The 27,500-nt window shown below is 40.9% G+C and overlaps 2 protein-coding genes across 8 annotated transcripts in view; one reads left to right on the top strand and one right to left on the bottom strand.

The window, feature by feature from the left end:
• The window catches only part of LOC143283094 (DENN domain-containing protein 5B-like), a 65,273-nt gene extending 50,747 nt beyond the window's left edge, over positions 1-14,526 (top strand). For all 6 annotated transcript variants that reach the window (XM_076589173.1, XM_076589170.1, XM_076589172.1 and 3 more), the window contains 4 exons: positions 4,725-4,807; positions 5,245-5,371; positions 7,547-7,721; positions 8,380-14,526. In XM_076589173.1, coding sequence (XP_076445288.1) covers positions 4,725-4,807; positions 5,245-5,371; positions 7,547-7,721; positions 8,380-8,563 — 569 coding nt within the window. In that variant the 3' untranslated portion in view covers positions 8,564-14,526. The remainder of the gene's footprint in view (positions 1-4,724; positions 4,808-5,244; positions 5,372-7,546; positions 7,722-8,379) is intronic.
• LOC143283093 (uncharacterized) overlaps positions 11,213-27,500 on the bottom strand; it is a 144,755-nt gene continuing 128,467 nt past the window's right edge. For both annotated transcript variants that reach the window (XM_076589166.1, XM_076589167.1), the window contains exons 55-60: positions 27,167-27,281; positions 25,197-25,298; positions 22,398-22,562; positions 18,943-19,053; positions 17,861-18,041; positions 11,213-17,345 (exon numbers count right to left, since the gene is read on the bottom strand). In XM_076589166.1, the coding sequence (XP_076445281.1) occupies positions 17,125-17,345; positions 17,861-18,041; positions 18,943-19,053; positions 22,398-22,562; positions 25,197-25,298; positions 27,167-27,281 (895 nt within the window). In that variant the 3' untranslated portion in view covers positions 11,213-17,124. The remainder of the gene's footprint in view (positions 17,346-17,860; positions 18,042-18,942; positions 19,054-22,397; positions 22,563-25,196; positions 25,299-27,166; positions 27,282-27,500) is intronic.

Here is a 27,500-nt window from a genome sequence, read left to right as displayed (position 1 = left end):
ATTTTCAGTTTCAATTTCTCAAGTAGGTGTCGCTGCGTTCAGACAAATCCATATCCTCTACACATCTGCTAGGCAGATGCCTGACCAACAGCATGACCCAATGTTCTTGTCAGGCCTTGAGTGCATGCATATATATATTGCGTACCTATCAGAGTGGATTTCTTTTACAGAATTTTGCCGGAGGACAACACTTTGTTGCCATGGTTTCTTTTTCAGTGTGCCAAGTGTGTGCTGCACAGAGGATCTCGATTTATCATCTCATTTGTATGACCAGACACTCAGTTTGATTTTCCATTCCAACTTGGGAGAAAGGGCAAGAGAGTTATTCAAACCCAGACCCTCAGGGACACTGTATTGGCAGATCAGTGTTTTAACCATTCTGCCACCTTTCTCTTGCTTGTACAAGTATGTTCACATGCAAGAAAGACAGTGTAAACAGGAATGATGGTGGGTAAGAAGGTTGTAGCTGTTCAGTCAAAGGGAGATGCTCACTCAGTGAGGATCTGCAACTAAGAAGTTAATGTGGTCAGTAGGGGGATAAAGCTGGTGGAGCCCTGCATGTGTCAGAACAGACTCTACTGAACACCACCCAAGTGACTCGGTCACAGTGCAAGGTCTCCTTAGGTGTGGGACCTGACGTAATTCCCTGTAGACTGCCAGGGCTGGGACAGTGGCAAACAGGGTGTGGCTGTGTATGGGGGATTCAGTTTGAGCTGTGTAGGGGGTAATGCATAAAGAAAACAAGAGAGGCAAGGCGTTCAAGGCTCACTTGTGATACACATCAAAAAAAATCTAATCATTAAAATGTGTTCTATATTTGTTATAAAGCTTCAGGTAAAAAAAAAAAAAAAAAGAAAAAAAAAGAAAGAAAAAAAAACACCTGAAGGCAGATTCGAACCCCACATGTTCGGGTGAGAAGAAACTGTCTTACTCAATACATTATCATGGCTCCTTAACTGATGTTCAAAAATTTAACATTTAAAAATGCTTTTTTAAGGGCGATAAATCGATTGCAGTATTCGCAGTGAGAACGCTGTTTAAATCATATTATTCTGGTGTATCTTGGGCATAAGTCTGCGGTAAAGGAGACGTGGCTATCGCCGCAGTCGCACTGCAACATTTAGCCGTTTTCTCTGGATCTAGATAGATGTACAAGTTTTGTTACACCCGCCAGGAATGTGTGACATGGTCGATTCACTTTCTCTTTTATGTTCATTCTAGTTTTATAGTTTTAAAGTTGATATGAAAATTGAGTGTTTTGTTAAACTAATAACATGTAGAGCCAAGTACAAGTACTTCTAAACGTCGTATGAAGTGAAAAGGACTTCATTTTGATAAAAGTCAAGACCGGAAATTTTTACTTTTCATCAAGGGTATTAACTCTCATGGTTTATTATTTTTAACTGTGAATTCCGACTGATTTTGTTGATATTTTTATGGCAGTTTGGGGCATAATCCAGTAAGTGATGAGGCGTTCACAAATCTTTCTCTGAGTAAATATTTAACGGTCTCCTTCTCCAACTTTCCATCACATGTTATCATGTATTGTCGATTGAATACAGGATTGAACGGGCAGGTCAACAACTTGAAACTTGGCGTCCTTCGCGTTCGCGAGGAATATGATCACGTGCTTTGAATATGTATAAATATGTGTACACAATTAATTTTTGCCCATGACCTTCAGGGCTCAGCCAATAGATCTATAAAGTTCACTCATAGTATTGATTTTAGTATTTTCCGAAAAAGACCACTTGCACGAATGAACATAGTGAAAGCCCTGTACACTGAGAGTAAAACACACAAGCTTTTTATGTATTGAGTATAATTTCAAAATGTAATGTTTAAGATGAGAAAGATCAGTTTAAAGCAAATTAACCTCCCTAGCATTAATTACAGATTAATTTCCCTTTTTTACTATCTGCACCAAAGACATGCAAAATAAATATAACTTCCATGCTTAGCAAAAGAAGTTCCTGTTTGAACAGAAAGTGATCAAAATGACTGCTGTTGATGCTGTGTCAGAATATCAGATCAAAGTGTCAAGTTTAGAGAATAAAATATATATATATATATATATATATATATATATATATATAACAGTAAATTCATTTTGCATATAATTTGGCTTCTTTTTTAACCCCTTCACTGCTAGTACGATTTGCTATGGGCTATGCTGAGAAAATTTTCAGAAAAACAGGAAAAACACGCCAATGATTTTAATTTGCTTATATTTCAAAAAGTACTGAAGATAAGTGCATAAAAGTATATATCAAATGAAAGGAAAATGAACCAAGATTTTGTTTTTGATACTCACATGTTCAAATAATGAGTCAATCTGACAGACAAATTCCATCAAATGCATTAATAAAAAAAATTGGGACTGTCATTCCATCATTTAGGTGCTACAATATCAACCAGGTTATCAACCTGTCTTTCTTGTGACTGTTGTGATCAACCACACACACTGTCAAGGCTGAGCAACAGTGTCCAGGTGCATAAGACTCCAACACAGTCCACACAAAGAATGAAAAGGGTGTACTCACCCAGGATCTACCGCCAGTAAAAACGCTGTGTGGGGTACTTGCAGAAACAGTCTTCAAGACACAGTGCTGGTTTGCTGGGGCAGTCTGGGCAGTAGAACCCCACACCCTTTCTTTGTCCTTTCTTCCAGCAGACTCTGCACCTCCTTTGTGGCCAGGCCTTTTGTGGGGTAGGTTGGATGAAGTGTCGTCCACACAAGACAAACAGCGTGGTCATCTTTAGCAGTGTCTTGGTCACCAAAAATCATGGCACTAATTACATCCTTCTGAAGTCCAGGAGTGTACTGCTGTTGCCTGCTTTTTTGTAGAGGATGTGTGCATTCAGCATGGCAATTTGTAGAAAATGCACACACAGCTATTTGTACCACTTCAAGGTTTTCCTTGTGACATCGTAGGGCTGCAGCTGTTGGTCATGATGGTCCATGGCACCCATGTTTTTGTTGTAATCCAGAATTGCTGGAGGCTTGTTTACTGCCTTTTGGTCTTGCTGCTGCTGGTCTTCAGTTGTAGGTTTGTGGCAAGTTGTCAGCTCCAGATGGTCCAGGATGAACATCATGATCATCAGCATGCTGCATACCTGAAACACATTGCATAAAAGACTAAGTCTGTTGGGTTTGGTTTTTTTTTGTTTTTTGGTTTTTTTTACATATAAAAAGATCATGAAATGGTACCATTTTATTTCTGATTGTTTTCAGAAGCTGAAATACAAACACACACATACCTACCCCACCCCCCAAAACACACACACACTGAAACTGGTTCATGGTATGCCACACCCCCTTCATTCTCTCTTTCTCATACAAAACAAAATGACAACACACACACACACACACACACACACACACACACACACAACACACACACACACACTTCTACAAGTGTTGCATTTACAAAGTAATTTAGACACACAGTTCTGTATATCATTCTCTGATTTCAGTTTTATAAACATCATCTCTTCCCCCCCCACCCCCACCCCCCCACCCCCACCTCCCTCTCTCTCTCTCACACACACACACAACAACAACAATAACAACAACAAACCAATACACACTCAGGAACGAACACACAGAAAGCTGCAGGCGAGCGACACACGCTGTCATCAACAATGAGCCAGCCAGCAAGCCACGCCCCCCTGGGCTGTGATGGTCAGACACAGTACCCACGTGACTGACTCTCACTCACACACACTGATCAGTGACTGACGAAGCCACTTACCACAGCTAACACATTCAAAACACACACAATGCAGTCATATTCATTGTTACAACAAACGGAGAGCAAATAATAAACTGACAAACCTCGAAAACACCCACCTGCATCTTGAATCAGCTGAGCTTGCTTGTCTTCAGTTTCGTCACACAACGCCACCTCCACCCCCCTCCATTGTCAAAATCAGCGTCTTCGGCATCAACTTTACGCAGTTCTGTCTCATTCAGTCCACAATCTTCATCTCTACTGTTTGCATCGCGAAAGAATTCTTTCAATACAAGTGCAAGTGTTTGGGTTTGTCTGCGTTCAGCCATGGCTTTGCAAACACAACTTGAGCTTCGTACAAACTTGCAAAACTTTCGCCATAAATATGACAATCCAATGAATAATTTTAGGTTATGGAACTCAGGAGATAAAGAGCTCTCAGGGGAGCTAATTTAATGGTTAGCAGACTGTATTTTCTGTAATGTGGGACTCGAAACATGGAACGTTGTAACATGACGTACGGCGCACGTCAATACAGCATTGCTGAGCGACATTTCATGACGTACGCCGTACGTCAACAGCGCAGTCAAGAGGTTAAAATAGTTTTTGTGCCCATCCCAGAGGTGCAATATTGTTTTAAACAAGATGACTGGAAAGAACTGAATTTTTTCTGTTTTTATGCCAAATTTGGTGTCAACTGACAAAGTATTTTTTAGAGAAAATGGCAATGTTAAAGTTTACCACGGACACACACACACACACACACACACACACACACACACACACAACTGAACACCGGGTTAAAACATAGACTCACTTTGTTTACACAAGTGAGTCAAAAAAGTTGAAAAGAGAGACTGAAATAGAGGTGAGGTAAGAGGAATAGAAGTGTACCAGTGTGTGTGTGTGTGCGTGTGTTGTTGTGTGTGTGTGAGTGTGTGCATGCGTGCGTGTATGTGTGTGTGTGCGTGTGTGTGTGTGTGTGTGCAGACCCGACGTTACCAGAGCTGCAGGAGATGGTGGGTCATGCAGTCAACAACCTGGTCAAACATTTCTACAAGCCGGAGAAGGAGGTCATTCCTGCCTTTCTGCCTTTCACCCCACTCCTTCCTTCTACTTAACAGACTAAAGAAGGGTGTAGTTCCACTTTGTGGCCATTTTACACCAAGCATGCTTGTTCTTTGTCTTTGCTCCCCACTGCCCTTTTTCAAAAAAATATTTATTGTTTTTATTTGTTTCTTGTTTTTTTGTTTTGTTTTGGTCCCTGTCGTTTTATACATTGGCTGACATTGTGAGGTTGTGAGGATTCCACTTGTCTGGAGGTGCACTTTAGGACTGTTTCTCACCACACATGCTTGTTCTTTGCCTTCGCTCCCCACTCCTCCTCTTTTAAAAAATGTATTTACTGGTTGCTTTTTTGTTTTGTTTTTTGATCCCTGTCTTTAGACATATGCACATGACAGGCTGACATTATTTGTGAGGATTGCAGCGTGAGTGTTGCTGTGTGCAGCGTGGCAATCTGACATTCCTGCTGTGTGGGGAGAAGGGGCTGGTGCAGTGTATGGAGCAGGTCTTCCACTACGGCTTCCGGTCCTCAAGGCTCTTCCGCAACAAGATCTTCATCTGGGATTACCTTGGTCAGTGCATCCTTCCCCGTGTGTGTGTGCGCGCGCGCGCCTCTGTATACTGTGACAGATTGATTTGTTATCACAGTGAGTGATGATTGAGTGATTTCACAGTTGAGTGATTCCACAGTTGAGTGATTTCACAGTGAGTGATGGTTGACATTATTTTGTTATCACAGTGAGTGATGATTGAGTTATTTCACAGTGAGTGACAATCTGATAACAACGATCTGTGTATGTGTTTGTGTGTGTAGTACTGTATTTTGTGTGAATTAAATTGCAGATTTTTGTTTTTGACTGGAGTTTAGGCTCAATTTTTCTTTTTGAAACAGAAAATTTAGATTACATGCCACTTAGGTGAGTTGATCACAATGTTTCAAGTCAGTGCAGGAATTGAAACTTAGTTTATCAGTGGTTACTTTGTTTTGAAACTGTATTAAGAGACTTAGTTTATTTATAGTTACTTTGTTTTGAAACTGTGATGACCATTCTTTTCTAGTTCTTCAGCGTAATTCCAGGACAATGAAAAGAAAAATAATGTGTGTGTGGACAGAGCGACTGAAGCTATGATAATGTGTGTGTGAACAGAGCGACTGAAGCTGTATACTGTGATAATGTGTGTGTGAACAGAGCGACTGAAGCTGTGATAATGTGTGTGTGAACAGAGCGACTGAAGCTATGATAATGTGTGTGTGAACAGAGCGACTGAAGCTGTATACTGTGATAATGTGTGTGTGTTAATAGAGCAACTGAAACTGTACACTGTGATAATGTGTGTGTGTTAATAGAGCAACTGAAACTGTACACTGTGATAATGTGTGTGTGTTAATAGAGCAACTGAAACTGTACACTGTGATAATGTGTGTGTGTTAATAGAGTACTGAAGCTGTGCACTGTGATAATGTGTGTGTGTTAATAGAGCAACTGAAGCTGTATACTGTGATAATGTGTGTGTGAACAGAGGGACTGAAGCTGTACACTATGATAATGTGTGTGTGAACAGAGGGACTGAAGCTGTACACTATGATAATGTGTGTGTGAACAGAGGGACTGAAGCTGTACACTATGATAATGTGTGTGTGAACAGAGGGACTGAAGCTGTACACTATGATAATGTGTGTGTGAACAGAGGGACTGAAGAAGCTGTACACTATGATAATGTGTGTGTGAACAGAGGGACTGAAGCTGTACACTATGATAATGTGTGTGTGAACAGAGGGACTGAAGAAGCTGTACACTATGATAATGTGTGTGTGAACAGAGGGACTGAAGCTGTACACTATGATAATGTGTGTGTGAACAGAGGGACTGAAGAAGCTGTACACTATGATAATGTGTGTGTGAACAGAGGGACTGAAGCTGTACACTATGATAATGTGTGTGTGAACAGTGCGACTGAAGTTGTACACTATGATAATGTATGTGTGAACAGCGACTGAAGCTGTGCACTGTGATAATGTGTGTGTGTTAATAGAGCGACTGAAGCTGTACACTGTGATAATGTGTGTGTGTTAATAGAGCAACTGAAGCTGTACACTGTGATAATGTGTGTGTGTTAATAGAGCAGCTGAAGCTGTACACTTTGATAATGTGTGTGTTAATAGAGCAACTGAAGCTGTACACTGTGATAATGTGTGTGTGTTAATAGAGCAACTGAAGCTGTACACTGTGATAATGTGTGTGTTAATAGAGCAACTGAAGCTGTACACTGTGATAATGTGTGTGTGTTAATAGAGCGACTGAAGCTGTGCACTCTGATAATGTGTGTGTGAACAGTGCGACTGAAGTTGTACACTATGATAATGTATGTGTGAATAGAGTGACTGAGGCTGTACACTATGATAATTTGTGTGTGAACAGTGACTGAAGCTGTACACTGTGATAATGTGTGTGTGAACAAAGTGACTGAAGCTATACAATATGATAATTTGTGTGTGAACAGAGCGACTGAAGCTGTACACTGATAATGTGTGTGTGAACAGTGAATGAAGCTGTACACTATGACAATGTGTGTGTGAACAGTGACTGAGGCTGTACACTATGATAATGTGTGTGTGAACAGTGACTGAAGCTGTACACTATGACAATGTGTGTGTGAACAGTGACTGAAGCTGTACACTGTGCTAATGTGTGTGTGAACAGTGACTGAAGCTGTACACTCGATAATGTGTGTCACTGTGTGAACAGAGCGACTGAAGCTGTACTTTGAGAACGCCATGGCCAATAGCAGTGTACGCCCCATCCCCGAGGTGTCCAAGGCCGGCTACTGGCTCTTCTGCAATCTCCTCAAGAAAATCAACCAGGCTTCTGAAGCCATTGGCAAGGACGGGAAGTTCCAGATCTTCATCTGTGTTGGCATCAGGTACAGAGCAAAGACTTTCAGCCTGTTTGTCTCACTTGCTTTTGTTTTACTTTGCCATCTTATTGTTTTTTTCACTTGGATTTTTATTTTTTAAATTTTCTTTTAAGATTGTAACCACGGATTAAAAATCATGTTTTGTCTGTGGTTGTTAATCCTCATTAATATGAAACAGACTGGTGTTCAGCGCCTTAATTGACGAGTGTGTTTCTTGACTATTTTTCAGTGCAAAGAGAAATTGGGTAAAGTTTCAGTATAAAGATTCAGAGTGTTCATCTTAAGAACTTCATTTGGTTTTTGTCATTTGAGGGTTGAGGTGATTGTTGCTGATTGTGTTCTGTTTTGTTTTATTTGAGAATCTTTGCATCTGTGTCTTTTTATTTTGAACATGCCAGGATTGGTTTTGCTTTGCTTATGGGTGTGTATTGCTGAACATTAATATTTCAGTATGTATCACTGAACATTTATAAAAATTCTTTTGTCAGGAAAAATGGCATTGATAGTTATTGTAACAGTTGACCAAAGTCATACACAAGCATGTTGAAAGCATGTTTAGAAACTGACAAGAAAACGTCATCAAGCTTCTCACAGGTCTGGCAGTTGTACAGTTGTTCAGCCCAGATTCCATGTGGTCAGTGTATTGAGTGTACATTCTGTGCAGGGATCGCTGCCTGCACCGGTGGCTCCCCCTGATGGCCAGCACGACGGTGACGGCCCAGATGTACGAAGAGAACTCCTTCCTGCGAAACCCCAGCCTGACCAACTTCATCGTCCACATCCTCGACTCCCTCACAGAGTTCGACATCACGCTGGAGTCATCCCTGCTGCGGGGGCTGGAGATCTGAAGATGGCTGGGCTCTGGGGGGGTCTGTAGTTCTTCGCACACTGTGATCGGGCTGTACAGCTATCCACAGGATTCCTTACTGCCATATGTTACTGTCCACAGGATTCCTGCTCTTGATATTAAATTGTCCATGGGATTTCTGACCGGGCATGTAATTATCCACTGGATTCCTGCCCTCGATATTATATTGTACGAGATGTGAAATTGTCCAAAGGTTTCTTGACTGGGAATTGTAATTATCCATGGGATTCTTGACTGGGATTTATGATTATCCATGGGATTTTTGACTGGGGTTTTTGATTATCCATAGAATTCTTCACTGGGATATATATAAGATTGCCCCTAGGATTCCCCTGTCTTTGATATGTAATTAACCATAGGATTCCTGTCTTAAATATATAATTAAGCATAGTATTCCTGTCTTTAATACATAATTAACCAAAGGATTCCTGTCTTAGATTTGTAATTAATCATAGGATACCTGTCTTAAATATGTAATTAATCACAGGTTTCATGGCTGGGATGTATGATTGTCCAAAGGATTCCTGAATGGGATATGTAATTGTCCATAAGATTTGACCGAGGTTTTTAATTGTCCTTAGGATTCTAGACTGGGATTTATAAACCTCCATGGGATTCCCTGTTGTTGGTTTTTTGGTTGTTTTTTTTTTTGGGGGGGTGGGGGATATAGAGTAACAGTTTAGGGATTTTTGATGGTTGCAATGATATATAGGGGTGTTTCTCAGAGTGGATATATATATGTTTTTTGTCATAGTTGTTGGTTTGAGGCAGTCTTTTTGAGGGATTCTCTTCAAGATTGTTGAAGATTTCTCTCAAGCTCTGTTGATCAGATGGTTGTCTGTGGCGCAGCATTAGCAGATTTAGTACTAAACTCCATACTGGCTTCAGCGATTAATGAGCTTACATTGATATAAATACTTGATGAGTCAGTGCTGCTTTGCCCTGGAAGAGGTGAGTAAGTGACTGTAACGGCAGAATATCTCATCCAGGTTTTTCTTCCAGGTCATTAAATTAATGTAGCTGTATAGCTGGACATTTTTTTTTTCTTTCTTGGGGATTCTCAGGATATACTGCTAGTTCCAGGTTTAAGGAATTTAGGGGCTCTGTGAAATTAAGGGTGAGGAGAGGTTTTGGTGGGAACTGGTCATGTTGAAGGGACTCCCTCCAAGTGGTGAGGTTTCTGGTCACCATACCCCCAGGGCTTTCTGAGGCAGACAGACTGCAGAATCTGGGGATGTTTTGGAACCCTTGGATAAAAGGCAGCCATCCTTTTACACAACGCCCTTTTATTTCTGGGTTTATTATTATCATCATGCCAGGGGTTGAGTGTTGATGCAGACAGTGGCTTTGTTCAGTGTTCAGCAGCTAATTGTCTGGTCAATACTTTCCTTCCTTCCCATCCTTGATTTTACCAGATATTTAGACTTGTGGATTTTATTACCAAGGGCAATTTGAGGAATCCTGCATGATATTATGAGTGACCAGTATTTTTGTGACTGTACCACCTATTATGATAGATTTACAGGCAGAGTGGAATGTAATGTATGGGATTGAACTTGGATGCTGTGTGGAATGATCATTGAGCAGTCCTGTCAACCCGTGCCAGTAATGAGAAGTTAACCTGCTGTTTTAACAGTGTGATTCTTACTTATTTCTTCTAGAGTCCAGACTTACTTGATGATCATACTTTGAGAGTTAATGTTGAAACTTTTAACATTATTATTTTTATTTCATATTTTGATGTTTTATTGCTCTTGTGTTCTGCATGACATCTGTGACAAGGGTTACTGAAATTTGTTTTTTTATATTTTCTTTCCCTTTAGCATTCAGTGATCTGTTTTGACTTTATGGATCATTTTGGTATGGGGTTGATTTTGTTGCATCTCACTTTTTTATCTCCTCGTTCACAAAATGAGCAGAGGGGGAAAAACGTGTATTTGTATTTCTGAATTGAGTTTTAGATATGTTGATATTTCCATTTGTTGATTTTCCGATATGTTGTTCTTGTGATAGCTTTTAGCAGATTCCTTGTTTATGTTTTGTACAGTCTTTGATTAAGTCCATTGTTCATTTGTTCTGTCTTGAATTAATGAGATAATTAAGTGCAGCCCATGACAAGCTGTTGGTTGACATGGTCAAGTACCTGGGTAGAGCCGACACAAGTATTGATGTACTACTGTAAGTTGCTGGAAGAGGGTTGGAAAGCCATGCTGTCTGCTTCTTGGGCAGGAATATTCCATCACTGGAAAGGAGAAAGGAGAAAACAACACTTGTGAAAGACGAATCATTGTGGGCCAACTGCTGTGGCAGATGTTGGACATAGTAGATCTCCATTGAAACCCTGTGATGCAGCACATTTGCCCAAACAGTATTTGGCATTGTCCATGTGTTGAAAACAGATGGCTTCTTCTGTTGTTTTGTTTTCTTCTAATCATACAAAGCTGGACACCTTTAGTGTGTTGCTACAGATATAACATGACTGTCACTTGCATATGTTATCAAGGACTCAAATCATTTGTTGTTAGGAAATCTGTCTACTAAGCTCGTCGGTCTTTTTGATACAGTGTTTAAAGTATACATTTTTTCTCCCATGTCAAGTGTCTGAAATATCCTGGTTTGGTAGATGTACTGTTTTTTTGTTTGAACATTATTTGAATGTATATCCAGACTGACAGTTGGCTTGGCTTTGAAATAGTGTTAAAAAGAAAGAGTTTATTTATGTAATTTGAGAATTTCGTGATTTTATTTTTTGTTGACTCATCTATAAATCACATTGACGCATAGTAGTGCATTCCATGGATAGCACACAAATGGTTATTGAAGAAAGAACTTCAGCTATTTGTTGGGAAAATGCTGGGGTTTGGTTACTAGGATTTGCAGAGACGCACGTGTGTGACCTTTTTAATTGGATCATTTGTGTGGAAATCATGGGATGTGTGAAATAAGGTGGTGGTTCAATGAGATTATGCGTGCTTGTAAATTATGTGTGTTGCTTTAAGAATGGTCACAAATTGTATTTTGCCGTTTCTTTGGAATATTCAAGTGCTTGTCAACTGTGATGATATTTTAACCATTCAGACGATTGTACAGTTACATGTATGTATGGTGAAAAGAGTTTTGCTGCCTCAGCTTCAGACTGCAAGATAATGGTACATATGGTAGCCAGTTTGAGGGCGATCTGTTTTATTAAAGCAAAATGTATGTTTTTTAATTGTATTTTAATTTAGATGAATAATTGAAGTAGTTTTAGTTTAAGAACATAAACTAAACTGTACTTCAATGTCTTTTACTGTCAGGGTCAACAACATATCTGAAGCTTTGCTTGCATAGTTTTAGGGTAATTCTTTATACGTTAAAAGTGTTTTTTTTTTTTCAACTGCTCTGGCTAGCTCACATTGTCATATAGACAGTGTATGTATAATTTTGCTGGACAGTGAATGCACTGTCTTTGTAGATTTGAAATATGTATGCTGAGGATGTTGATAATCAAAAGAAACCTTTTCCACTTCAGAATGTGATGAAGCCAGCACTAAGGGCAGTCGGGGTGCAGGTGGAAATGCTGTGGAGGAAGAATGTGGCTTGTTTAGTCTTGGATGGTGCTGATGTCACTTGTGCATCGATAATCCGGTCACCTGTTCCTTGATTCTGTGTACAGTCTTTCCTGAATCTGGTGCATGTGCGTGTGTAAGTGAGGCATCTTCACTCATCAGCTGTCTAAAACAATTCGTTTTATTTTATAATTGAGCTGTCTTAGCAATTGTTTTACTGTAACAGTTCTTTTATTGTGAGAAAAGGTGGACTCTCTTGCACATTATACAGACACACTTCACATCAGAGATGACTGGTCTGTCAGGAGAATGCTAGAGACTTTAACATAAACTTGGTTTGTCAACAGAACAGACAAATTAAATGTTGAGGGTTGCAGTTTCAGCTTTTCTGAACAGTCTGTAAAATCTGTTGGATGGCAGATTATGTATAATATTAGAGGATGGGAAATCGTTTGATTTGGTGTGTCATGCCACCCCCACACCCCCAATCATTCAAATAACACAATCCCATACGCTACAGAGAACCATTACTTCACAGAATGATTATGCAAGAATTTATAGATAATTTATTGTTCTTGACAGAAATTTGAATAACCATATTTTTGTATCAGTTTTGCATTTTATTCATGAGAATGTGATGCCTCAAAGCATGTTTTTAGAAAGAGAGATTTAAATTGAGAATATGATTTCCTCTAAGCATGCTTTTAGAGAATCTTTTGTGTGCTCACAAAAAAAAAAAAAAGCAATGAAATAGAAGTGTCCAAATCACAGTCAATATTTTAATTTTTTTCCATGCGTCTTCATCATGACATCTTTAGTTACTTTTTTCAGTTGTTTGTTCATAGTCCCTGGAGTTTAAATGATTGCAGATCATGTATGTCGGCATTGTTTGTCTCTCTCTCTCTCCTGTAGCCTGTCTGGGACTGACAGCAGCGTTCTCAGTGCCCAGTATTGAGCTGTGTGTCTCACGCTTGCTGTCCTGACAGTGGTCACGACAGCTTACCTTTCTTCATCTACTAGTGATGAAAAAGGTGGATGTTTAGCTGGAGAATGAAAGTGCTTTTGGATTGCCTCTCTTTAAAAATCAAAAGTTTAGTTTTGCACTTGTATCAGATTGTATTGAATTGGGCTATTAAAAAACTCCAATCAGTTACTGGCAGCCTTAACCATAAATAACAAAATGATCAATAACATTTCGACTGTGAAAGTAAAACGAGTGTTCAAGAGCACTTCAAAAAATTTATCAGAACCAACCCCCAACTACTGCAGTTTATGTTCATGTACTAGTTTAAACTTCAATCAAAGCATGCTTTTTATGTTATTTGGAAAACGTTTGTCCAAACATTCATAGTGCTTATATGTTCAGTGGTATAATCTAAACCCTATAGCATTGTATGACAAATCTAAATATGCAGCGCACTGGAATCAGAACTATCTGACCTTATGAACCCACTTGTGGATGTTTGTGCTTTTGAGCTGTAGCTCAGAAGCACTTTTGTTTTCAACCTTGATAACACAGTCTGTATGCTATCGTTTGTATGTGAGTGAAAGATGAAATATTTTAGAAATCAGCTCAGTATGTGTGTGTGTGTGTGTGCGTGATTTTTGGGTAATCAGTCAGCCAACTGTATAATCTGTGTTAACTTGTGTAGCTCTAGTCACAATGTGGAGGTAAATGGACACATGTTTTGCTCACATGACAGCTCTGTGTAGGTTCTGTTTGTTCAGATTTTATTTTGCACATGGTATGTTAACTCATTCTACTCCAGGTATGATTTAACTCATACCATGATTACTTCAAATGTGGGCCAGGTACTAGTATCCTCATACCAACACACTGTTCTTATCTCATTTATTCTTGCTTGATACAGTTGGTGTTAAGAGCTGAACCATTAATAGATTTTGGAAGCATGAAAACTGAAAAAAAAGTTTTTTTTACTGCAGCGTGCACATGTAGTGCTGGCTCAGGAGAGTTGTAGCAAAGAGGTAGCTGTGGGGTAGAACAAGTTTATTACAGAGCTGAATATTCTGACAAACAAACAGTCGGTATAGATACAGTTTTGCAGTGATTCAAACGTCTCCCTCTGGCTCCTGTGTGGTCCAGCCGTGACACTTGCCTTCCACCTCCCTCTAATCTCTGACCTTATCTATTAGTTTGTGATTCCTGACACATTTAGTCTCAATACTTAAAAAAGATATTTTCATGTGTGTGTATGTACACGTGTAAAGCAAGAATGTGATGACAACAGTATTAATGTGACAGCTTATTTTTTTAATAGCAAGCAGAGTACTGTATCTTAACATCAGTGTGTGACTGGATATTCAAGATGACTTGTTGGAACATGTTGCAAAGTTATAAAGTTGTTGTTTGAATAAAGACTTGTTAGATAATGTGTTTCCTTTAAATCCCATTAACCATTATGGTAATTTTGTGTTGACGCGGTTGAGCATTTTTATGTATGGTTTGACAGTCCTGAATTGGCCCTGTGCCACAAGCAACAAGAATCAACCATTATGGCAGTATCTTTTGTGGCTCAAGTAATGTGTTTCCTGCAAATCCCATCAACCATTCTGGCAGTATCTTTTGTGGCTCAAATATGTGTCCATTCAAGAAGTACAGCAGAATAATGAGAAATGGACCTTTCATTATCAGGACAGATTGTCCTCAGACATATGGCAGTGTCTGTATCTGTGGGTCACGCCAAGTGTTTTAGATTATACATTACAGTTGGGGGAAAAAGGTCCTGTCAAGCCAGTAGGAATCACCAGCCAAGATTTTCCTGTTGCATTTTATTTGCTATGAAGCATGATCAATTCTGAACACTGAACACATCAAAGCCAAGGTTAAGTGAGTCATACAAAAATTACAACAGACCTGGGGATAAATCAGGCCTGGGACATACTGGATTTTGAGAGAGAAACGTCCCCCACCCCTACCTGTCAATGCAAGGTGAGAAGACATGACACTGTATTGACCTGTAAAATCATTTCCAGCACTACCACCACTGCCTCTGGTGCTTTTGGGAAGAGGCAATAACTCCAGAACAATCCAGGTTTATCAGATGAAGTTTCATAACACTGTTTCCCATTGTCAGAACAATCCAGGTTTATCAGATGAACAGTTTCACAGCACTGTTTCCCATTGTTACCGGTCATACCTCAGTGTTTCCTGCCACTGTAACAGTGCAGCTCCAGGAGCAGCAGAAAATGTTGAGGGAACCAACAGGTTCCCCCCTGTCAAAAAAAGACCCTGGGTAAAGGCCATGGGAATAGTTTGTGGTGATGACAACCCGTGGAAGGGAAAATTCCAAGAAATGCCCTATCTCATGACCACTTTGCCAGACCAGTAGTGCAGAGTCACAGGCCTAAACACCCATACCAAAGAACACCACTGCAGACCACAACAAGAGTTCAGCTTGAAATGAATTCAAGAGCAAAACAGAACAGGGCCTCATTGCATGAGGCGATCTTTGCAGCACTAAGCTTGCTTAGAGTCAAGAATGTTCCTAAGTATATGGAGTTTCCATGGAGTTAGGATACCTCATAACAATAAGCAAACTTAGTGCTGCTCAGTTTGCTCATGCAACCCACCCCAGGTGGTTCAATTTGAACTTTGCTCTGAGGAGAAGTTGGGAATCAGAAGTTGGCTTTCTGTTCCCTTCCCTGCCTTGGGAAAAACATCAAGCAGCAGCCTGTCAATGCTAGGTACCACAGCTACAAATATCTCAGTATGACTTTCACCATGATGAAAGTGATAATGCAAAATGGATACATACAACATTAGATTTGCAGAAAAAAATAACACTTCAACAGCATACAAAGATACATTAAGGCACAATGACAAATCTTTAAAAAAATATATATATAAATGCAGAGCAATAACAACATCACTAAACAATGCTAACAAAAAGAATATCCCAGGATGGGTAAAATTATTACACAGAGGAATATGCATAGATGCATAATGGTTAGCTGTTCAAATATGAACAAATCATTTGACCAGTTCTTTAAAACACCTTTACAATTTTAGCCAGAAAGTAAACGTTACTCTTCTGACTAATACTGTTGTAAAAAATAGCAGAAAATAAAAGTGCCAGTTTCATACATTTTCATGTAACTTTTCTGGGGACTCACCCAAACATGCATTTGTGGGCTGTTTTAAATAAATGCTTGGTAAAGTATAAAATTCCAAGATACACTGATACAACCTCACTAAAATACTGAAGTCCAGCAATATATTGACAGTCTCACATCTCAATCAATCAGAATCTTCTAGACCTCAACAAAACAACCAGAAAATCTTTCTCTCACGAACATATTCTATAAAACTGACATCAGTGATCATCGTCATTCAGGCACAAACAACAAAATGCACACACATAAGAGTCCACAATATACACAAGCAAAATAAACACAAATACAAAAAACACTATAATGTACATTGTACACCAACAGACATACACCAAAATATACAGTCACAGACATAAAATACACCAAAATGTACAATAACACAGACACAAACTTTAAAAATGTACAAACACAGAAATAAACTACTCCACAATGTCCAAATCACACACACACAAACTACACCACAATGAACTGTCACACAGACACTAACTAAATACATGCAATCACATAAACACTAAAAACAATCACACAGACATAAACTACAAAAATGTACTATCACATGAAAACTACAAAAATGTACAAAAAAACAACAACAATGTATAATCACTCAAACAAAAATGTACAATCACAGACACAGGCTACACCAAAATGTACAATGACATACTAACTACAAAAATGTACACACACACTCGCACTGACACAAACTCCACAAAAAAGTACAATCACACATGCACAAACTACACCAAAATGTTCAATCATACACACAAACTGCACCACAACGTACAAAAACAAACTACAAAAATATAGTAACACGCAGACAAAGTACAGCCAACTGTACAACCACTGTGCAGTGACCACCAGCTGCTCAGTGCAGTGTGTGTGACTGTATGTGGGGGCACTGTGAGGGGGAGATGCACCGGCCCTCATGCACCACCTTGTCAGCGGTGCACTGACAGGAGGGGACGCAGGGCTTGTAGCAGTTGGTGGTCAGGTTGCCCAGTGGGGTCTGCAGGTTCTCACAGGTACGAGGACACACCGGGCCGCATTCGTCAAACATGAATCCTTTGTCCTCTGGGCAGTCAAAGGCTGTCAACACACACACACACATACTGTGCTGTACCATGTATCAAACTCATACACTGCATTACTGAACAGCTCTGTATGCATCGATATTGCAATGCACATTCAAAAACAGTACCAACTTTCCTCTTTCATTGTTTTCACTTCATCATTTAGACATGATTTTTTACTGAAATGGTTCAACTGATTGCTCAAATCATCTTTGAAATAAAGCTGGATGTTTAGCTGTGAAATACTGAAAATATTTGAGAGGATATTAAACTAACTGATAACATAGAAGAAATTTTACAAAACTGGTACATAAGCTTACTACACATTTGGCCCCAAATCATGTTATAACTGTACAATAGAGGTGAAACATAACATGCCACTTGGCCTAAGCACTGCACAGCAAATCAACAAATCTTCACAACTGAACAACATCAGGCTGGATCCACAGTAACGCAACACTTGCATGCCCATGATTATCCACCACCCACACTCTCCACTCTCTCAAAAACGTTAGAATCAGAACTACTCACCACACAGTTTCTGAGAACGCCACTCCAGCTTGACTCCTGCGCGAGCACACTCATGAGCATAGGACGCGAGTATGTCGCAGAGACAGTTGGGGTCGTCCATGCACACACACATGTCGTACACGCAGGACGAGAAGAATGGCTCGGGGGACACCACACGGTGACAGCGCACGAACGCCTTGCCCTGAAACATCCACACCATCGTGTCAATCCACCTCACATGCCTACCCAGAAACCACCAGGAACACAGGATGAAAAAACTGGCATCAAGCTGACATTTTTCTGAAACACCATTATCCTTTGATTCAATGTTATGACAGCTATCATCACGGCCACAAAGACCAATGGAAGATTCACACATGCAGAGAGTGCACATATTAAAAATTTCCCCTTTCTGTGATTGTAAACATGGTCACCATTTCTTGTATTCTTTCCTGAAGGTCTGGCAGCACTGATTTGGTTTTTGTTCATGGCACCGCACTGCACCACTGGCTATCGACTGACAAAAAAACCCACTGGTGAGACCTTTGCTATAAACTGTTCAAACCCATCAAGTTTACACAATTGTGATAAAGGAAGAATACAGAATATCATCTCAAGAAGAGAATTCCATGTGTAGTGTCTGCAACATGAACAATGCACAGGAATCACAATCAGCATGAGTACATAAAAGACAAAATGCTTGACAGCCAACTTGATGTGAACTCACATACAGTAATCACAGTTATACAAATGCAATGACCACTGTCTCACAATCAACAGGAACAGTGAGACAGGACATGTACCTTGATGATGGCACAGCGGGTGGTGGCAAAGATCATGTGTCACAATCAACAGGAACAGTGAGACAGGACATGTACCTTGATGATGGCACAGCGGGTGGTGGCAAAGATCATGTGTCACAATCAACAGGAACAGTGAGACAGGACATGTACCTTGATGATGGCACAGCGGGTGGTGGCAAAGATCATGTGTCACAATCAACAGGAACAGTGAGACAGGACATGTACCTTGATGATGGCACAGCGGGTGGTGGCAAAGATCATGTGTCACAATCAACAGGAACAGTGAGACAGGACATGTACCTTGATGATGGCACAGCGGGTGGTGGCAATCTTGCGCACCCTGTATCCAGCAGACACACAGGGGTCCACATCCCGGGCGTCAGCACACCCCTCGGTCAGCTGGGTGGAGGACTGCACACACACACACACACAACATAAACACCACATAAACACCACACACACGCACACACACACCACCACCACATAAACACCACACATACACACCACATAAACACCACACACACACACACCACATAAACAGCACACACACACACACATACACCACATAAACAGCACACACACACACACACACACACACAAAACACACACACCACATAAACACCACACACACACCACATAAACACCACACACACATGCACACACACACACACCACATAAACAGCACACACACACACCACATAAACAGCACACACCCACACACACACACACACACACACACACACACACACACCCCACATAAACACCACACACACACCACATAAACACCACACACACACCACATAAACACCACACATACACACACCACACATAGATCACACACATCACATACACCACACACACACACACACACACACCATAACACACCACACCACACACACAAACACACCACACCACACACACAAACACACCACACCACACACACAAACAAACACACCACACCACACACACAAACACACCACACCACACAAACACACCACACCACACAAACAAACACAGCACACCACACACACAAACAAACACACCACACCACACATACAAACACAGCACACCACACACACAAACAAACACACCACACCACACAAACACACCACACCACACATACAAACACAGCACACCACACACACAAACAAACACACCACACCACACAAACACACCACACCACACATACAAACACACCACACACACAAACAAACACACCACACCACACAAACAAACACACCACACCACACACACAAACACACCACACAAACACACCACACCACACAAACAAACACACCACACCACACACACATACAAACACACCACACAAACACACCACACCACACAAACAAACACACCACACCACACAAACACACCACACCACACAAACAAACACACCACACCACACAAACACACCACACCACACAAACAAACACACCACACCACACATACAAACACACCACACCACACACACAAACAAACACACCACACCACACATACAAACACACCACACCACACAAACACACCACACCACACAAACAAACACACCACACCACACACACAAACAAACACACCACACCACACAAACACACCACACCACACATACAAACACACACCACACACAAACAAACACACCACACCACACATACAAACACACCACACCACACAAACAAACACACCACACCACACATACAAACACACCACACACACAAACAAACACACCACACCACACATACAAACACACCACACCACACATACAAACACACCACACCACACACACACAAACACACCACACCACACAAACAAAGACACCACACCACACATACAAACACACCACACCACACAAACACACCACACCACACAAACAAAGACACCACACCACACATACAAACACACCACACCACACAAACACACCACACCACACACCACACCACACAAACAAAGACACCACACCACACATACAAACACACCACACCACACAAACACACCACACCACACAAACACACCACACCACACAAACAAACACACCACACCACACATACAAACACACCACACCACACAAACAAACACACCACACCACACCACACAAACACACCACACCACACAAACAAAGACACCACACCACACATACAAACACACCACACCACACACAAACACACCACACCACACAAACACACCACACCACACAAACAAAGACACCACACCACACATACAAACACACCACACCACACAAACACACCACACCACACAAACAAAGACACCACACCACACATACAAACACACCACACAAACACACCACACAAACAAACACACCACACCACACATACAAACACACCACACCACACATACAAACACACCACACCACACACACACAAACACACCACACCACACAAACAAAGACACCACACCACACATACAAACACACCACACCACACAAACACACCACACCACACACACAAACACACCACACCACACACACACAAACAAAGACACCACACCACACATACAAACACACCACACCACACAAACACACCACACCACACATACAAACACACCACACACACAAACAAACACACCACACCACACATACAAACACACCACACCACACCACACAAACACACCACACCACACAAACAAACACACCACACCACACATACAAACACACCACACCACACAAACACACCACACCACACAAACAAACACACCACACCACACATACAAACACACCACACCACACAAACACACCACACCACACATACAAACACACCACACCACACAAACAAACACACCACACCACACCACACATACAAACACACCACACCACACACAAAAACCACACCCTCCCACCCCCCCAAACACACCCCACCCCAAGTTAGCACTCATCTTCATCATTTGCAAAAGATAAGAATTTCCATAAGTAAATTTTTGAAAAAAACAAGGTACACACAGAAACGTGAAAACTACAGAAACATACCTGCCACTGAAAAGTGAAACACCGAAATATACAATAGCATTAATGACAAACAAACATTTCAACTAAAAACCGCCTATGTCCTGGTTATTACTGATGTAAAGAACAGAAGATGTGCAATGGAGGGGGAAAAAAATTGCAGAAGTCAACACTTACCTCTGCCAGAGACAGCGCCACTGCCACATACTACATTAACATTAATATTCTGATTATGGTTTGTTGAACTAACCATTGTTCTCACTCTTACCACTTACACACTTGGGTATCAGACCCTGCTCTCTTCAGTCAGAAACACTGTTTTCACTCTTCACACACACACACACATACACACTCTTGTGTGCAAGGTATATTTTGTGTGTGTGTTTAAAAAAAAAAAAAGTACTATTGTGTTTGTTTATATTAATCTATGTTTTCTTTCTTTTACTCTCTCTCTTGTTTGCCTTCATGTGTTGTATGTTATCTGCACTATTGTATAGGCATTGCTTCATGTGGAGCACTTTCAGCCAATTAAACGGGGAGTTTGTACCATGCAAGTACTATATATTATTGATATTATTATTATCATTATCATTATTATCACTATCATAATTATCAGCATCCTCATTTTCATTATATTCATTATCATTGTTATCGTTATCATCATCATCATTATCAATATTATCATTATTATTATCATCATCATCATTATCATTACCACTATCATCATTATTACTATTATTATCATTATTATTACTACTACCATCATTACACACAGAGAAAGTGCCCCCACTGCAGCCCTCTGTACCTTCCAGCTGTTGCCAAAGACTGCAGGAGAGTTGGTGATCTGGCCGAAGCGTGTGCGCAGGTCGTCCTGGGGAAAGCCGTTGAAGTTGCCGCACAGGCCGCACAGCTTCCTCTTAAAAGTGCCGGGCACCATCACCTCCGCCTGGCTGTGTCCGTTCCATGACACCTGCACACACCACGCCCCTCACTGCTCACTGCTCAGAATAAGCGCGCATGACCTAAAAATTGAGAAGGGTAGATATTCGAATATTCCACAAGAAGACAGATTGTGCAGCAAGTGTAATATATTGGAAGACGAAATCCATCTTCTTAATCAATGTATTGAATATAAAGCCTTATGGGAACAATTTTTAAAGATATTCAAAATTCAAATAACACAGGAAATATTCCCAGTCAGTTGATGCTAACAGATGGTGAATATATACAAACAAGATTAGGAAAATTAGTTAAAAATGCTGTTCCAATTTACTGCGTTAAATGATTAATTAATTGTGTATTTTTCATTCATCTATTTACCATTGCACTTGTGTCTTATAAACCTTAAAGTTTCATGACAATAAAATCTTTTCAATTCTATTCTATTCTATTCACCGTCTCATCCTGCGCAACAGCCCAGCGTTAGACTTTCAATCTGAGGGTCCCGTGTTCGAATCTTGGTAACAGCGCCTGTTTGGTAAAGGGTGGAGATTTTTTGCCAATCTCCGAGGTCAATGTGTGTGTGCAGACCTGCCAGTGCCTGAACCCCCTTCATGTATATACACATGCAGAAGATCAAATATGCACTTGAAAGATCCTGTGATCCATGTCAGCCTTTGTTTGCTTATTGAAACGAACATACCCAGCCTGCACACCCATCAAAATGGAGTATGGCTGCCAAAATGGTGGGGTAAATAAACAAAATAATCATACACGTAAAATGTGACGTGTCTGAGAGTGTATGCATGTATGACTTAAACCCGACTGAATGACACAGTCAACGAACGATGAGCACCCAATGGCAGCCATCAGCTGGCTCTCCCCAGGTAGGCAGCCTGTTGTGTAAATGACCCTATGCTTGTAAAGCGCTTAGAGCTTGGTCTCCGGTCAAGGATATTGCTATGCAAGTATTCATATCATACAACATTCATCGGCTGGTCAGTGTGTTGGATTTGTGTGCAGTTCAGGCATTGCTCTAATTTTTTTTTTCAAAGAAATTGTGGGTAGTTTTTTTATATGGATCAGTCTGAATCTGCATGCTTTGACATCTTAAAAGTGACACAGAAAACTTATTTACTGTTCATAATTAAAGGAGAAAGGTGGCAGAATGGTTAAAGATGCTCATCTCCCAATACAGAGAGTCTGCAAAGGTCTGGGTTCGAATCCTGCTCACGCCTTTTCTCCCATGTTTGACTGGAAAATCAGAGTGTCAAGCCATTTGGATGAGATGATAAACCGAGGTCCCGTGTGCAGCACACACTTGGCGCACTGAAAAAGAACCCATGGCAAAATTCTCCATTCGATTGGTACACAAATATAATTATATGCATGGACTCAAGGCCCGACTGGGCGAGTTGGGTCAGTTGCTGGCCTGGCATCTGCCTTGCAGATGTGGTGTAGCGCATATGAATATGTCTAGACGTAGTGACACCTCTTTGAGAAACTGAAACTCATAATTACCAATTCAATCATCACACAACCATCATGTCTGCCTGTGTAGAGCAGCCTGAATTTCACATCGAGAAATCTGTTGTGACAAAATTTGATACAACTGATACAGACATAAAAAATGTCTGATGCCATGACTGTCTGTTGCTCTGGCAGCAGTATTTTACACTTATCTAAAAACAAAACTAACAAAACAAAACAAAAAAACAAAAAACAAAAACTCGTAAGTTTTCAGACTGGGTAAACAAGGAACAATTATTGTAAAATTCCCATTTTGATAAAACTAGGTCACACACTCAAATCATGTTCACAAATTATTTGGTTTAGCTTCCATCGTCATCACTTGTGGAGTGTGAAGGATGTGGAGTCCCTCTGCTTTACACTCAGACCAACAGTCCACAACCAGTCAGTCTGGCTGCCATACACACACAATAATTGTGGTGATGTGGAATACAGTTGAAGGTGAATAGGAAATAAAATATTCTTAAATATCATTACTATATCAATGTAATGCTTACATGACCTGTTTGTCTGCTTGAACATGTGCATGTCTACTAACTATATGCCTTCTTTTTATATTGTTATGTTGAAAGCTACATGACTACATGGTAATTTCTCTTGAGAGATGGTGAAGTTGACTTCACTTGAGTTGTATGAGTATAGCACATCGCTTTTTTTCTTTTTATATATTTCACACTTTTGATACACGTTTTCTGAGTGCCTACTTTATAAAGCTTGAAGTTAGCTGCCACCCCCTCCCACCCCTCCTCTTGAAGCAAACACCTGCAGTCACACAGTCAGTACCCCCTCCCACCCCTCCTCTTGAAGCAAACACCTGCAGTCACACAGTCAGTACCCCCCCCCCACCCCTCCTCTTGAAGCAAACACCTGCAGTCACACAGTCAGTACCCCCCCCCCCCACCCCTCCTCTTGAAGCAAACACCTGCAGTCACACAGTCAGTACCCCCCCCCCCACCCCTCCTCTTGAAGCAAACACCTGCAGTCACACAGTCAGTACCCCCCCCCCCACCCCTCCTCTTGAAGCAAACACCTGCAGTCACACAGTCAGTACCCCTCCTCTTGAAGCAAACACCTGCAGTCACACAGTCAGTACCCCTCCTCTTGAAGCAAACACCTGCAGTCACACAGTCAGTACCTGCAGACCAATGCTGGTGGTGAGGAGGACGGTTTTTCCTGTCAGCTCCACGTACACATAGGGTTCATACAGGTAGGGTAGATCCACCCAGGCTCCATTCACCTGCCACCAGTCAATGACTTGACATCACATCATAGCAATGATGCTGATAATGGTCAACACTGACCCTGGGCATCAAAAGGAAGAAGAAGAAGAATGTTAACATGTCCAGCACAAGTTCATTCTTGAAAAGCTAACCCCTCCACATCACACACACAAAAGAAAGTGAAGCAAAGATAATCTTCACACACCAGAGACATAACCACATCACATGCACAGCAAAACCAATTATCAACTCATCAAGAACGTGTGGAAAAGGTTTGAACATGTTTTCCACATTAAGTTTCATAGTGATTATGCAATCTCTCAAAAGGAGTGCAGCCCATGGCCAAAATGCTCCACAATCACCCAAGTCACTGATCATTCATCCACTGAGTTTTTCTCTCTTTCCCACCCGTACTGTATGCCTTTTACCGGAGTGCAGCGCCTTGCATCAGCTGACGAGAACTAAATGAAATACGGGTGGAAATGAAACCTGTCAATGCACAGCTAATTCAACAGCAGTGGACCAAACAGGCAACCTTACCTACCTATCTCCACCTGGGTAAATTTTGTAATCTACGTGAATAAGCCAGACAAAAAGAAAGCTTTGAATTATAAATGCAAAGTGTGACTTGGTTTCAGCGAAATTCAGGAGAGTAAAAACGAAAGTGTTTTTATTTATTTTATTTTATTTATTATATTTGTGTTTCATTGTAAAATGAGCTGAATATTTGTTGATCAGTAATGTTTGCTATTGCATTCATTGTAAAAACTAGTTGATTATTTATTGATCATTCATGTTTGATATTGCATTCATCATAAAATTGCTGATTATCTACTGATCATTTATGTTTGCTATTGCATTCATTGTAAATTCAGGTGATTATTTCTCGATCAGTCATGTTTGCTACTGCATTCATTGTAAATCCAGGTGACTGTTTACTGATAAAGCATGTTTGCTGTCGATGTTAATTTGCCCAGCAGATCATCAAATGTGATGTCATGTTGTTTCCCCAACACCAGTATCTTTGTTTCTTTTTATTTATCATCAGTTGACAATCTCCGCTGGTTTTGCTGTTCACTATCCCAGTTGACTACATCCTATAGAACAGACAGTGGAAGACTGTTCTGGCTCTTTGCTCTGGTAACAAAACAACAAAACAGCTATGAATGTTGCTCAAAATCCACTGCTCTGTGGATAACTGGGCCCAATGAACTGAGCAGATACAGAGACATCATACAGCCAGGTCAAAGCAACCAGCTTCACTGTCATTTTGTTCACACATAATGAATTAAAGCAATAAATACACAAAAGACTCAACATTCCAATCTGTTCAGATGCTCTGTGTTAAGGCAAAACTTCTGCAGCTTCAGAGAGACTGTTGGATATTTCATGGAAGGAAAAGCCCAGTCTGAAAAGCAGACAGGACTTTGCTAACATATCTCAGGCCACAATTGAACTGTAACATCACACACACACATGTGACTGCACACACAGATCAAACACAGTGAGTAATGACTGAACGAGCCATGACGGGACAAGCACGGACTGAACGAGCAATGACTGAAGGAGCAGAATGAACAAGCTATGACTGAACAATTAATGAGGAATGACTTAACAAGCACTGACTGAACGAGCACTGACAAAAGGAACAATGTCTGAACGAGTGATATCTGAACAAGCGATGACTGAACCAGCAATAACTGAACGAGCGATGTCAGAACAATGACTGAACGAGCGATGTCAGAACAATGACTGAACGAGCGATGTCAGAACAATGACTGAACGAGCGATGTCAGAACAATGACTGAACGAGCGATGTCAGAATGATGATGAAAGAGCACAGGCAGAGTTACTCACGGAGCTGCGTGAAGCATGCAAGGCTCACCCTGACAACACTGTTCTGGAGCAGGTCCACCACCACCTGTCCCACGGTGACCGTCAGGTTCTGTGCCCATGACACCTCCCCCGGGGCGTTGCGGTTGTCATGCTGCACCTCCACGCTGACACACAATGCATCACTGTCAGTTTCTCATGGAGGTGGCACTGCGTTCGGACAAATCCACATACACTACACCACACAGGCTAGGCAGATGCCTGACCAACAGCACAATCCAGGCCTACTTTCTTACACTAATAATCATAAGCATTCCCTTTCATCCACTACCTCTCATCTTTCCATCTAATAACACTTCTTGTGAATAGACGTTAAACTGAAGATC

This window comes from Babylonia areolata, chromosome 6 (genome assembly GCF_041734735.1).
Source record: "Babylonia areolata isolate BAREFJ2019XMU chromosome 6, ASM4173473v1, whole genome shotgun sequence".
NCBI classification, from domain to species: Eukaryota; Metazoa; Mollusca; class Gastropoda; order Neogastropoda; family Buccinidae; genus Babylonia; species Babylonia areolata.
This window is presented reverse-complemented; position numbering and strand designations above follow the sequence as displayed.